This window comes from Etheostoma spectabile, chromosome 6, assembly GCF_008692095.1.
Source record: "Etheostoma spectabile isolate EspeVRDwgs_2016 chromosome 6, UIUC_Espe_1.0, whole genome shotgun sequence".
NCBI lineage: Eukaryota > Metazoa > Chordata > Actinopteri > Perciformes > Percidae > Etheostoma > Etheostoma spectabile.
Genome location: NC_045738.1, coordinates 1,535,793 through 1,551,219, shown reverse-complemented (window position 1 = coordinate 1,551,219; position 15,427 = coordinate 1,535,793). Strand labels below are relative to the sequence as shown.

Genomic DNA, 15,427 nt, shown 5'->3' with positions numbered 1-15,427 from the left:
GCATGTATTTTCCATTTCCTTTCGCTTTCTTTGTATTGGAATTTTAAATTCGGTGGATATATGAGGACAATTGTTGACTGCTCCTCAGATCTCTCCAGGGTAAATTGAGACATCTAGCAAGACGATCTGTCCAATCTGAATTTTCTCTTGCATAACTATTTTTGCAGCAGCTGTGTGCGGCGTTTTGCACCGCCTATAACAATTCTGATTGGTTTAAAGAAATGCCATTAAACCAGAGCACGTTTTCCTCCCATCCCCCAAATGCTATGTGGCGTAGCCAAACCCTCCTTCAGCGAGCTTTGGAGGAGGCTCTGGCAAAGCGAGACTACGGACTTCTGGACTACTGCATAGATATTAGTTTGATCCAGTTTATTCGTAATAAAAATATATACAACTGCACTTTTAAACCTGCAAAATTCATTGCTTTATCCAATTGTGGGCAGCAGAAACAAGCTATGAACAAATCGTTGACATACCTTAGAAGTTGACATGGTGAACTTGTTAACACCAGTTGCTTATCTATCTTTACACCTTGCAGATACAGAGCAACATTAGCTTTCATTTGGAGTTGTGTTTCTGTCCACAGTCCAATATGAACTCCCCTTTCAGCTCGGTTTTTTGTCTCCACCAACTCCTGAAGGGAATCTTTGGCTGCTAAATGCTACACCGTGTTCCCCAGCTAGTTGAAAACGTTCTCTGTCTGTCATTTGGTTCTGGGCCTGCAAACACTGCTGTTGATAGTGAACAAGACCGGTAAAGTCACAGGCTGGAAAACCAACATAAAAAGCCTGCCACCTGCTTCCAGTCTTTATGCTAAGCTAAGCTAATTGATTCCAGGCTATACCTCTGTATTTACCGTACAGACATAAGAGTGGTATTAATCTTTTCATTTAACACTGCATTCATCAAAATGTCAAACTATTCAAATGACAATTTGCGCATGGGCCAAGAAAGACTGAATAGAGTTTACAACAAACAAATATGCATGAGATCCTCAATGTATACCAGCAAATACCCTTGAATCACAAACAAACAAATATCTAATGCAATAAATAAATGGACCACAAGGCAGTTATTTCCCAAATCCATGTTGACCTGAAAAATCAAGACGTCAATAAAAACACAATTTCTTGTGTGCAACAGCCAAGGCCAAATCTGAGTATCAACAGAAGAGAGACAAAGCCCAGCAGAAGATTACACGCATCATGTGATTGATCTTTAGCAGGAGGACATCCAGTACATTTGTTTAGTGGCTTGGGGATAAGACGAGACATAAGTGATGGAGTGGGATGACAACAATGCGCCGTAGCCTTGCCTGAAGCCCACGGATGCATGTGACAGACAGGGTATCATGCACCGAAACCCTTCTTGAAAGGTTTCTGATGCTGCTGTTGTGGGGATTAAACCAGACTCATAATGGCCTGTGGGATTTGTGCCACTGACGGTTGACAGCCGCCGCATTGGGTGGCAGGCAGAGACCAACTGCAACTAGAACACCACATCTATACACTTGCCAATCACAGGGCAGATCTATTGACCATCGAGAAAAAAAAGAGAGAGGACAATACAGAGCCGCTTCTATGGCAGGTAGAGCGTTATGTGAAGAAATGTGTTCGCATGTTGGGTTGTTCTGGCTTGTGTGAATAATCCCATAAATGTTAAATTCCCCAACCATCCCCACACCTCTTCTTACAACTGCATCTGCCTTCCTTTCTGCTCTTGTTTTGGGGATTTGCAAGATTATTTTTCCACGGGAACTACTTTACATCCTCAACAGCTACTCCATACAGGAGCCACAGTTGCCATGGCAATATCTGTGGCAGTAAAAAAAAAAAAAGAAAAGAGGAAAAGTATTCAGAGTTGACAGAGAAATAACTGGTTTCATTATATTCAGCCAGCTGATTCTCTCTATCACCATGACAGGGCAACGGCAGGCCCCCTGAAAGAGCTTCTGTTTGTGTTAGAGCGGTAATAAATTACTGCTGGGGTCAAGGCTATGCAGGCCGCACTCCCTGATTAAATGAGACCAAACTTATATCCCTCTGACATCTCCCAGCTTCCTTCTCCGGAATCTGAAGGTGCAGAGACAAATCCCATAATCCTAATTAAGTATTTCTTCCTATTGCGGAGTACAAACGCCTGGCTGTTTACACAGCTAAAGCCCTCATTCGGTTCCCATGCTCAGTTCAAACACATAGTTTAGGGTAATCTCTGCAAATGCGAAAAAGAGAAAAGTGACATCACGGAAAGTGACAAAAAAAGAATAAATGTGAGTACAAACAAAATCACTTTGGAGGAAGAGGTGGAAAGTTTAATCCCAAGTATTGCGTCAGCAGACCACAGACTCAGCTTGTGCACTGTGGGTGAAAACCTATTTGAGAATGTCATTCTCATTTTCAACCAACCCACAGCAGTCTCATGGTCAATTGAGCAGAATAGTGTGGGAGAGCAAATCGCAGATGCAGATGGCGCTGCGGGTTTCTGTGTGCTTCTCTCTTCCAAACGGTTTAACATTTCAAAACAAGTATAAGAAAGCAAAGACACCCTGCATTTCTAAATCCACATCAGTACCATGAGTGGTACCAAAAAGAAGTGTCTGGACACATGGAGGGACATAAGTGTGTTTCAACAGAATCCCTCTATTGCATATACGTATGGAGCGTACACCAAACTACTCAGTCAATTCTGTTCACTGGCAACTAGCAGAAATGACAATTACTTACACAAAAGTGGATAAGACTTTCTTGTAACCTGCTATTTAGCATTCATAAGAATATAAACAATTGGTAATTTATAACACACTATAATGAAGGCGTAAGCAAATATATTTAAAAGCATCACAATTCTGACAAATGCGTTTTGCTTATTGTTACTTCACTTAGATGTCTGAGCTTCACTATGATTGTCACTAAAAGGCTGTTTTCACACGCATCTCCTGAAGAAGGAACTTTCTCTGTGCTCACCTTTAACCGGAGTTAAAAACGGATTTATAGACAAGGATTTTGTGACATTGCATTATTATTAACCAACCGTGGTCCGATATGCAGCTTACAAAAGTGTGATGGTAAGACAGGAAGCCCATTGTGAGAATGGACTTTTTCAGACAAATTTGAAAAAGAAAAAAAAAGTTTTTATTAAGGTGGAATAACTACATGATGTGTATTTTTTAACCGATAAAAACTTGTATTAAACTTGCCTGTGAATCATTTGTATGCATATAAACTATTCATGTTTTATCACACACACAAAAGGAATACAGAGTTTTTATGTATTCCTGACATTTAATATGATTATAGGCTCGCTATATTGTGTTATTAATCCTCCGTTAACTGTTTTTTACCAGCTGCAAATACTTCAAAGGAAGTTCTAAACATCTGCCTATGACTGAGTGTTAAAAACCACTTAGGCTTTTATGTATTGTTAAAGCCGTGAAAATGCCTCTTCCACAAACTACATCATTTGGCTTCTTATACCACTGTGACTCCCTTCTAAGTAATCTAGCATCTATCTGCCAATCTAGCTTTTTCTTTGCTTAACAAGACAGGCAACGGTTAATGTCATGCTTTATATGACTGTGGAGACACGTGCACCAGTCTGACTCCCGTGCACCTCCACTCTATTGCCCTTGAGCCCTGCCATGACTACATGATTCAATCTAAACTGCTTTCCACTCCAAAACAAAGTCACTTTAAATACAAGCTGAACCTCCGCCACTGTGCTTGCACTCTGCAGGGGCAGTTGGCGCCCTAGCGGCGTCACACATTGCTTGTGGTTCTTCTGAGGACATTTTAAGTTTTGTAATTCCTCGCACATCTCTGGATTAGGGACATGGGAGGCTGTGCCCCTTTCAGCCCTCAAGGACAACGTCACCCTACAGTGCTGCTTCAGAATTACAAACAACACTGATTCAGCTTAAACAGAAGCCACCAATCAATGGCCAATCAATAGCTGCTAGGAGGAAATGGCTCACATCATAAAACACATCAATCACGAGAACAGGCCTGCGCCTGTCAAAGACGAAAATACCATAATCAATGAATATCAACGGAGCCCTCTGTTGCAAATTAATATTTCTCATCATGCCAGCCTGTCAGGGAAACATTTTATGATTTTGGGAAGAAATCATATCCGGCTCAAGTGTCGCTGTTCCAATAAGCGTTCATCATGTTGGTGGACTTGTAATTATTGTTAATGACACTGTGCTGATGACAAGCAGGAGCACTACAAGTTATTACTGGATTAGGCAATGCTGATGACAAGAGAAATAACATCATCCTGTGAATTAGATGATGCTGTTTAACCACAGGTCGAGGGAGAACAATGGAGCACACAACAACATAGAGCTGCAGTGTAATTATTCCTCAATGAAGCACACACTGGCAGCTTCTTTATTAAATGGAGCGAGAAGAGCCATCATTCCGCTTCCTGTTGTTGGGTGGAGAGGACACACTGATGACAAGCACCACAGAGTGAGCTTTGCTTTTATGACTTGAGGAGTAATTCTTAAGATACGCGGTACTCTGCAGAGGATCATCACCAAAACAGCTTATAGTTACATGTGAGGTATTTAGCTGATGTTCCCATGCAGAAGGATTTAGACTGTGTGAGTTTCAGACTCTTTTTCAAGGCCCTCCACAGGACTGGTTGGTAAATTATGTTTTAGTCAATCGTCAGCAAAGCTTTGCTTTAGGATGACACTTTCTTCGTGTCTAAGGGGTAGAGGACTACCAGAATGTCCCCCCTGGGCTTAATACTACGTTATATCATAAAAAGAGGGGGAAACGTTTATTTTACAAGTTTTTAAATTTAATGTCACTTTAGTTGCGGCTGAATTACAGCGCTGCTGTGAGTTTATGGTAAGGTGGATCTTTTTGCACGAAGAAGCAGGAAATAAATTCAATAAAACACAATATTATTAATCAACAGTGACTGTATGCCACAGTCTACCTTCCAGGTCAACAAACATACAAAACCAAAACTATCGAGACTTTGAGCTTATTGTGAGTTCTGGTAATAAATACCTTTGTGATAGAAAGTCTTTAAATCTGGAAAACCAGCACATTTAATTAACAGACTACACCAACAGCTTGATATATTTCAACTGTCTTATTGTTTTTAGCCGTGCTAGCCGCAGGGCTCAATGGGCGGCAATGTTAGCATGCTAGCACCCTAAACTAAGATCACGAACATCACCGAGTGATAGCATGCTGACATTAGCATTTATGTCAAAGCACTGTTATGACCAAGTACAGCTTCACAGAGCCACTAGCATGGTTGTAAATTGAAGTATTGTTAATACTTATATATGAAAAATCATGTTGATACTGAGAGGATTATTCTGGTGAAATGAAGGTCACTGAATTAAATCAACATTTTGGTTCATTTTTATGTTTTTGTGGGAAAAAAAACAAATGAACTGTGAAGACCTGAGAAGATGGATAGCATAAAGGATAACAAAATAAAGATTGCTTTTAAAGGCGGGCAGAGAAGAGTAACATCCTGAAGGCAACAATGAGAATGTGCTTCCTATGATGTGGTCAGGCAGGTTAAATATGCTCATTGATGATTCGTCATCAAAACAAGTCAAATCTCCCTGTTTGACTTCAATAACTATTGAATTGCTCTTAACAAAACTGCTAAGGCTGTTCCTGTCCTTCACTGATAAGCCATCAAACACAATGAAAGGGTCAAAGAACTTTTAATAAACGACAAGTGTCTGAATAACTGATAAGAGTTTGGTTTGTGAAGAAGGTGAAATGTGATGGCCACAAATAAAAATCCTTTCTATGTTTACATTCCACTTCAGCTGGAGGTCAAACAATATGTACACAATTCTGTAAGGTGACAATTTATCATGTATCATGCAGAATGCTGTGTGCTGCTGGTCTTTAACTATGGCTCACACTCATTATCATCAGCAACGCTGATTTGATTTATTGCTCAAAATCTAACCCTGTGTATTTCTATGAATATACTTCAAAAACACTTCTTGACAAGAAGTGTTGTCAGTTTCTCTAAAATTGTGTTACCAAATAATTGATCAGCTTTTGGTAATTACAGACACAATAACACTAAATTAGGTATGCCACTCATGGCAGACGACAGTTTCTCTCAGTCTGTCATTTGGTACACCTGCAGTTCCTTCTTCAAATGTTGACTTGAGAACAACAAAAGTCAAATTTCGCTTTTGGAACAGGTGCTACCTGTGTGGAAGAAAGGCAGATTTTGATGTAATGTGTAATTTCACTTCAGGGAAAAAAAAAAGACAATCAAAAGTCTATTTAGTGCAGGAAGACAGTGGGGGCGGAGTCATGTAACTGGCATTTAATTTAACTCTCACTGATACTTCTGTCACCGTTCTGTTTACAAGGATATCATTGTTCCCACCATGCAAACTCACTTCAGCAAATCCACTAATAATTGGTTCCACTTGCTTGATGTTTGAGTTGCAAGACAAAAAGCATGTAGCAAAGAAATTATATACAGGGACATTTGAATAATTATATATTATTGCATGCACTCGTCTCATTTTAGCATAATTAGAATGCTTAGAAAACTATTTTTTGTGAAGCAAAAGCCCAAGTCTACAAACTAAAATATGCTGAAACTACCATCAATACAGTTCAAATGTGAAAACATACACAGAGCCAGCGAAGATGAAGAGATGCAAGACTTTTATTCCAATCAAAGTCTAGTGATCTTTAAAGATAATTTTGTATCCAAGATGGGGCCGGGCATAAAAACAATGAATAAATTCTTAGAAAACAAACAAAGGTGCTGTGTTCTTCCAGTCGTCTTCAAGATGGTTTTGCATCCATTACCTGTCTTTATCTCCCTTCTGAGCACCCTCTTTCCCCCCCTCCCAGATTCTTTCCGCCTGTTTCTCTCCTCTAGTGGTTGTGGCCTTGGAGAGCCTCCGCCATGAACAGCTTCCCAAGGTTCTGCGAGGTGAATTCCTTCACGTTCTGGCAGTAGTTGTTAATTTGCCCTGTTGGAGGGTAGCCACATGCATCCGCGCACCCACACACAAAAACACACCCACAGAAATATACATACATACATTTGTACACAGACATGTACACAAACAGGCAGAGGCGGGAGAGAAGGGGGGGGGGGGGAAACAGCAGCACAGCAAAACATCAAATTAGTGGGGAACAGACTAAACGGAAGGATCAGAATGTTTTCAGAAGGCGGGGGAGAGCTGAACAGCGTGAAACAGCAGAGAAAGGGGCGGTGGAGATGGAGATGGAGTCATTTAACTTTAAATTAATGTAATTTCAAGATAATGGCGGAGATAATTACAAAACAGAACCTGAGCTCCTGTAAGGGGAGCAGAGGCGGCTGATGGAGTTTAGAGAGAGGGGGGGTCTCTGAGATGAAGAGTGCTGCCTGTGTGTGTGTGTGTGTGTGTGTGTGTGTGTGTGTGTGTGTGTGAGAGAGAGTGTGAGTGCCTACCTGCAATTAGCAATGTGTCCATGCGTGGTGGAGGCTGGGGGGGCTTGAACATTTTGCTGATGTCCTCCTCAGGCAGCGGGGGTTCCCCTCTGCTCTGTCGCTGGGCGTTCTCCTGCGTCCGCCTCTGGAGGTACTGGAGGGCGGGAAACGGAGAGAAAGACGGGTGGCATTAGAGACAAAAACAAAACAGCATTTAGAGCGAGGAGTGTGAAAAGGGAATAGATGGTTACAGGGAAAATGGACAAAAAAGGAAAAGGGGGAACGCGAGAGGCCGGGCAAGAGAAGACAGGATGGCGCGAGGAGAAGAGAAAGGGTGAAACAATGACATCGGGAAGGTGAAGAGGGGGAGGAAAAGGTATGAAGTGAGAAAGTCTAGAACACAAAGATAAATATAGTGAGAGAGATGCAAAGAGCACAAAGAGGCAGGGGATAGTAAGAAGGGAATAAAGAAGAGGAAGAAGAAGACAGACAATGGAAAAAAAACAGTAACAGGAAGGAAGTGAGCTGAACAGAAGCATGGCGATGAAAGAAGAGATAGGAGGAGATAGACGGAGAGAGAAGAGTCGTCAGGGCTGACAGGGAGGGGATGGAGTGATTTGTGGAGGGCTGACAGTCGGTAAATCAGCGAGGTGCCGGGTCTCTGGAGATCCTAAAAGCCTTGTTAATTTGGAAAAATGAAGCAGCGACTGACACAGACCGGTGGAAGGGGAGTCGGGGGCAGACAGGGGGGAGAAGCGGCGTGGGAGCCACTCGAGAGCTATTATCCACACATCCCACCACGCACCTGTGCGGGTGATCGAAGCCGACAGACACTGCTAAGATAAACAATAAATAAAAGATCTAGCCATTTGTTCAATGAATCGTTACTCCTCCAGTGTATTTTTTTGTGTGCCTGCCAATGCGTCACAGCATGACTGTGCATAATCAAAATGCTAATTCATGCAGATTTTAGAAACAAGCCAACAAAAGCAGTTTTGCACTTCCACCTTTCATATATAAAACATAGACGTACAATGTCTAAAAAGTAAAGTCAAAAGTAAAAAACAAACAAAATCTATTTGATCTAAATTAAGTGCAAATACAAAACAACCTCCTTCAAGTCAGCATTCAGAAGAGGCACCTTTCGAGGCATATTTCTTTACAAACTGCTCAGGCTCTGTCAAGCTGCATGGGGACTGGGAAGGAGCGGCAACCTTTCAGTTGGATTGAGGTCTGGACTCCTGTAGCTTTGGCTTTACGTCTTGGTGGGAAAAGAACCCCGTCCCGCGTCACAGTTCTTTTACTAACTGCAGCAGGATTTCTCTTTATTTATTTTACCCTCTACTTTCACAAGCCTTCCAGGGGCTTCAGCAGAGAAGCATCCCCACTATGAATATAACACTATGAAAATGTAACCTCACGGTTATAGTGACCAATATTCTCATGGTTTTCGGCATTTTTAAAAGTGTGTTCAATATGTTCAGAAAGCACTGATAAGCCTACACAAGCTGAAATAGTTTCCAAAAGTGTAACAGTGTTTATAATATTACAAAAATATAGGCAATAGGCTTGTAAAAACTATTGCAAACTGGCTGTTGAAACACCGGGCCGCTGTAGGGTTTCAGTAAGAACTTGAACCAGAGGTGTCAGACTTTGAGATCAGGAAGATTTAATTACAACTCAAACATGAAGTTAACTATGAAGTTGTATTTGACATTACATGTGAAGATGGAAGTGGTTCTGAAATATAAGCAAATAATGCATGTTGCTTGCAAACACAACCTGAATATCAACACGGGGCTGCATAAGTAATACCAAACAATCTACCTATCTATCAGCTATGTAATAAGAAACAGCAATATTATTAAGGCAATAGATAATATCTCTCTCTAAATAAATGTCATGTCGTAACACGGGCTAAACTTCCACATCGTAGCAGAACACTTACTAAAGATAACGAGGCAGTAAAACCCATGACAGTTTAGGAAGCTACAGAATAGTTTTAACTTATGTTCTGGGCTAACCCATGAATGGATTAAGAGAACTACCCACATCATTTCAACAAAGAAAAAAAGATAAAGACAAAAGTCTGCTGCTACATTCTGTCCCCTTCTCCTGACTGAGAGCAGTGCGCCTGCGCGGCAAATTCAGGAGACTCGAATGAAGCTGGGAAGGCATAACCACAGGGGTTCCACACCGTGGAAAATCCCCGCGATATGGATATTTTACGGGGTCATTGTTACCAACAACATTTCTCCCGTGGTTTACCGGTTATCGTTACATCCCCAATCCCCACAGCATGCTGCTGGAAACACCAGGATTCATGCCGGGGATAGTGTGCTTTTGGCAATGCAATGTGGCTGTAGTGTGATGGGTGGTATCTGGACTAGAGGACCACTGGGTTTTATAGAATTGAGACCAGAGCCTGTACCAGAGTTAGACATGGTCCAAATTGTACTCAAACGAATCGAGTCCTGTAGTGTTTCATTTAAAGCCATGAGTCTCGGGTCTGTGTGTCAATATGTCTGATACTCGAGAGGTTCTGAATGTCTCATAGCCTACTCAGTATCAGCTCTAATCACGCGGTACATTATAATTACCACGGAAATAAATTGTTATCCTAGTAAATGAATACTTTAATTTGATTCACAGCCATTAAATTCATGATTTACTGTAATAATGATTTTCTGTCCATCAGTTGGAAATCATCGTATCGTTGCTCTTTTTGAACAGAACTGCTAGCTAATTAATGGTGCATCACGTCGCTGATGGTGTTGGTGTCCCTTCTCCATTAGGGTCTGTTTGGGTTGACCGATCTGGTCTAATGATCCACGGATCCTGTTTGGATCAGGTCTCTCTTTTTTCAAAGAATTCATTTATGCATGCCTGGTTCAGGTAGCTTTTCCACGAGTCTGTTTAGGACGGGGTCCAACAAGGACTCAGACCACTGAACCTCCTTTTAAAAAACACAACAACCAAGCTTGAATTGATGCATTTTTTTGTTGCTATAGACTTCATTTAGCACCTACTACCACTAAATTCACTCTTAGCCATGACTTGCCTTTCATGTGTTAATCTTTTTGTTTAGACAATAAAATAGGTATATAGCTCAGAAATAATGACTTGGAAAATATTGCTGAATCATCTAATGGAGGCCGAAGGATATCATTAACTATGAATCATGATTCATCGGTTCATAAGATTACCAACAATGCCCCATTCCTAGTCTTCTGCAAAGTGCCTGCTTCTATCGATGGGTATAATGAAAATGAATAAATCAGAGGGAGTGAGTCATACATATCCTGGTACAAAGAATAACTTGGCTTTGGATTGTTCCTGGGAACTTCACCAACTACTTACCACATTTAAAGAGGTATAAATGAAAAATGTAGCCCTCTGTGCTCGGCGCCTTTTAGTCTTTGCTTTTTTTCTATGATTAATAAAGTTCCATTTGTCTGGGAAGCAGCAGGGTCAATTGCACAAGATTACATGGAGCAAGTACTGTAGGTGTCTGAAAGATATAATAGAGGCTCACTTTCTTTGCCCCTGTGTGTGCGGTTTGTTGATTGTAGAGAATCATGTGAAACATGAAAAGGTAGACACCATTAAAAGGGGGTTTCTGTGATATTGTGTATGACATGAGTGTGTGTGTGTGTGTGAGGGGGAGGGCTTGCGGGCTGTGATGATGAGAAGCTCGGTAAGGGAGAGGGATGATCGATCATAATGGCCGGAGTGCGGACGATTGGCCCGGGGGGGTTGTGTCTACGCAGGTGTGTGTGTGTGTTTTGTGGCGGAGGTAGTAAATGTCTTGTTTGCACGCGACGGGCTACCTGTGGTCACAGATTCACGTATGTTGCAAGTCAACATGGGTGAACTCGACCGTGGCTTTATTTGCTGTCAACATAGACGATGAGTCAGCCGGGCTTAGCATTACCACTTAGAGCAGAATAATAATGACAGAATGCAGGTCTAAGTTTGTACGCACACACTCGGCGCACATTAGTGTGAAACAATGTGCCTCTATGCCTCCATTTTCTGGAGTAATGTACAGTATGTGTGTGTGACCCTTTGTGTTTGCATTTGTTGCCAAATGTTTATGATGCATCTGGCTGAGGTTGAAGTTGCAGATGGTGTGCGGCTGACTTCATCTGCGTGTGCGTATGTTTTGTTCTGGTCTTTTTAGTGCTTCTGGCGGGAGTTTATTCTTGTAGGTGGTGTGTGACTGTGTGTGTTTTACAAAGTGCTACTACTGCTGTTTTTAAAAGTTGAATGCGATGTGTCTCACTGGTACAGAAAAAACAGAAACAGAGGTGTTACTCATTAAAAAAAAAAAGCTCAGAGTCCTGCTATGTTTTTTTTTTTTACTTTTTCTGTTAAAAATATGTTTTGCTTATGAAATGAAAAATGTATATATGGAACTGAAATATATGTATCGACTAGCAGAACCCCAATAAAAAGAAAAAAACAGGCTCAGCTTATTAATACTAGCTCTGAGTCCACATGTACTAGCTTTCCCTGGGAGATTTTTGATGAGCATGCACATTATTATCAGTATATTTCTTCCAATTTTGTTTTTAGTATTTTAGCCCTTCATTTTTTTGTGGGACAGATGAAGACATGAAAGGGGAGAGAGAGGGTGAATGACATGCAGCAAAGGGCCGCAGGTCGTAGCTGAACCCGCGGCCGCTGCATTGAGGAGCACACCTCCTCATATGGGCCCACAATCCACCAGGTGAGCTACCCAGGCACCCATTATTATCAGCATTTAATCTTCTGAACATACTCTTCTTCACATACAGATGAAAACATGACAGAAATGCCCAATTCATTGAGGAAGATGAAGCACGCGTGAATTGAAGCGATGCTGATCTTCAGTGGGCGCATGTCAGCAGCTGCAGTATACAAAATAAGAGAAAGTTTCACTTTTTTTAGTCTGCAGAACTTGTTCCTTTAAAGACAAAGCCCATTTCTGTCATTGGCTAATGCTTTACACATACAGACTAGGACGGTAATATGCTGCGAGTCATTATGAACGGGACCTGGTGTTGCAGCCCAGAGATTTAAGGGGAAAGTTGAGAAAAACTCAACTCATTTTAATAGACCTTTTTCACGGCAGACATGTTGACATGTCATAGTAGGAAAAGCACAGGTATATTCAAAACCATTAATAATGGCTGCATTCCACTTAGGAGAGGCCATGGTACTGTGCATGCTGACTCACTGAAATAGCTTACTGGAACACTTTGTTAAATCATTTAATTTTAGCTGTGCTTTTCCTACTATGACGAGTCAAAATATTTGCTGTGACAAGGGTCCATGTCCGCAGAAACGGAGGCACAGCCTTGTTTACTACTCTGCTCCACTAGTCTCACAATGCCATGTCAGACGTATCTCCAAAGAGCTGCGGAGTGTTCTGGCTACAGCCGCATCTATTCTGGGATAGAGGGGAAAAAAGCTCTGGCTTGTTTGTATTTCTTTAAAACCAGTCACAACCATCCTGGGCGGCGCTAAGCCCTGATAGCGGAGTTAGCGTGCCGGATGTCAGGCTTTATCCCAGTAGTGTACATCTGTTGAGCCAGACTGCTCCACTACTGGGTTGAGCCTGACGTACTATATTTCTGTGTGTGTGTTTGTGTTACCAAGTGCTTTCTGCTTTCCTGCTGTGATTATAGCTACAATTGGTTGTGTCCATGGCTGAGAGAAATATACCTGATGTTTTCCTGCTGTGTTTAGGGCTGCACGTGCATCTGTGTGCGTGAATGTGAGTGTGAAGGCCTGTGTGTGTTTCTCTATTCCTTACTTGCATGCGGGTAAGCTGATGTTTCAGTTGCTGCTAACTCATTGTGTCTGTAGGTGGTGTGCGCACTTCAGTTTATAAAAGTGTGTGTGTGTGTGTGTGTGTGTGCACGCACACAAGTGTGCTCAAGAGTTACCTGGTGCTTCTGCTGCTGTTGCTTGCTCAGGTTGCGGCTGTAGGTGTTATACTTGACAATGTCTTGCGACATGTCATCCACCCTGTCCATCAGAAGCTGAAGGCTCTTCTCCAAATGGTTGCTGGAAGAAAAATGTCAGCATATCATTCAAACTGTTTTTGTGCTGCCATCAAAACCTGTGAGCAACAGTGACGTACAGTCGTTCATTCACCCCTAAGCCTAACTTAAAGAGAAACGTTGCCAATTTAAATCCTGCTTAGTGTCATGGCAATGGGTTTAGACGAACGGAGGTCTGCTGAAATTCAGCAGATGGCACAAAACACGTCAGAGATGGGAGCTCTGTGCATCAGCGCCACGTCGATTAATCAGGGTCTACTGCAGTTATATGACAAAAAGAAGAATCACTAGATGACAAAGGGTATTTTACAATAACACTGAATAAACCACCAGCTTACCGACTGTATTTGAATGTACCATTACGTCCTGTCTGTGTCGTTTCTCCGACAACTTTGAGCACTACAGGGGTCTAAGGTGAGGCTACTCTCTGGCTTTGACTGCTGATTGATGTCCCACTGGTGTAGTCCTTTCCAGTAAAATGAAGTCACACTTTAGCTTTTAGCATTTAACCATATTTAAGCTTCTACTAACTAGCGGTAGGCTAACGTTACCTGCTGCAAAGTGTAATGTTAACTAGCGTCAGATGCAGCGATGTTTTGGTTGTCTCTGATGTCCGTTTCAGAACACAAGAGAGCAGCGCAGGCATTTCAGTGGCACCGAATCAAGTGTTACACAGTTCGATGCATTTTTCCAATGGTTGGTCCACCAGAAAGGGTAGGCGGGGCTAATGCAACAAACTGACCAACGGCCAACTGACTGACATCACACGTCTCTGCGAAATGAGAGATACATAATCAAAAAACACATGATCAACCAGATGATGTCTGCAAGTTGCCTGGCTTACAATTTAATACAAATCTTTAGCCAGGTGGAAATGCAACGTGTACAGTTTAACCACCTTCGGGTGAAAAACTTTCAGACAAGTTGAAGTGTTCTCCCTCGTTCTTTTATCTCAAGCATGTCTAGCACAAGCTACAAACAACCCAGAAGTGTGAGAGAAAACCTTAAGGGGAACCCATGGACATACACAGATCCTCCTTCCTTTGACATTAACCACAGGGTTAGGATGGTGGGTTAACCCTAACCCCCAAACAAAAGATAAACAGCGGCTAGGGCTAATCACTATTTCAAGCTTTAAGATGTCCCTTCAGAGACCTGTGGTTGCTACATTCACATTTACAACAGCTCATGTCATCCATTTTGACCTTATCTTTGAGTTCACCTCCTACCAGATTCTGTTGCTTTTATGTATTCTGACAGACATCTGACATGAAAATTCTCTTAGAGGTTTTGAGTACTCAGACCTGAGGACCCTTCCTTTTGTTCCTGTGCTTCATCTCTCTGCTCTGGTATCACATCCCTCATCTTTTCCCAACACTGCCATGCTGACAACACTAAACACAACTCTTCCAGCACTCCACTCCTCTCTCCTCCCATGAGCCCCATTTTTAAACACAATGTCTCACTGCCGCCTTAAGTTCAACCTTGACAAGGCTGCAGTGCTCTACTTCAAGTCATCTCCCCCTTGTACTTTCCTCTGTGGAATGATATTGTTTCATTTATGAATGTTTGGGTGCAAAAGAATACAGCATGTACTGTAGAAAACAGATTCAGAATGTTTATTTAAATAGCAATTGTACCCACAAGGCCTGCCAGCACTGTGTATGTTTTAGCTGTGTGTTCACTTGCGCTGATGTAATCGTTTTGTGTGCGTTTCATTGTTTGTGTGAATATGTGATGGAAAAGTGGAGTGTGTTGGGTGATTTTAGTTGTTTTCCTTTCTGCTGTAAGATTTTCAATTAATTGTATATATCAATATTCCTCTCTCCTGGCTCAACACACACCGTCTTCTTTTGCGAACTAAAAAAAAACGTATAATATCGTTTTCCCACCGAGATTAGCCCGTATATGTAGTTTTTTTTTTTTTTTAACATGGGAAAACT

General features: G+C 41.8%; 1 protein-coding gene across 2 annotated transcripts in view; it reads right to left on the bottom strand.

The window, feature by feature from the left end:
- Window positions 1-6,655: 6,655 nt before the first annotated feature.
- The window catches only part of LOC116690745 (eukaryotic translation initiation factor 3 subunit H), a 63,545-nt gene continuing 54,773 nt past the window's right edge, over window positions 6,656-15,427 (bottom strand). For both annotated transcript variants that reach the window (XM_032517910.1, XM_032517911.1), the window contains 3 exons: window positions 13,368-13,488; window positions 7,456-7,588; window positions 6,656-6,988 (listed from right to left, as the gene is read on the bottom strand). In XM_032517910.1, the coding sequence (XP_032373801.1) occupies window positions 6,891-6,988; window positions 7,456-7,588; window positions 13,368-13,488 (352 nt within the window). In that variant the 3' untranslated portion in view covers window positions 6,656-6,890. The remainder of the gene's footprint in view (window positions 6,989-7,455; window positions 7,589-13,367; window positions 13,489-15,427) is intronic.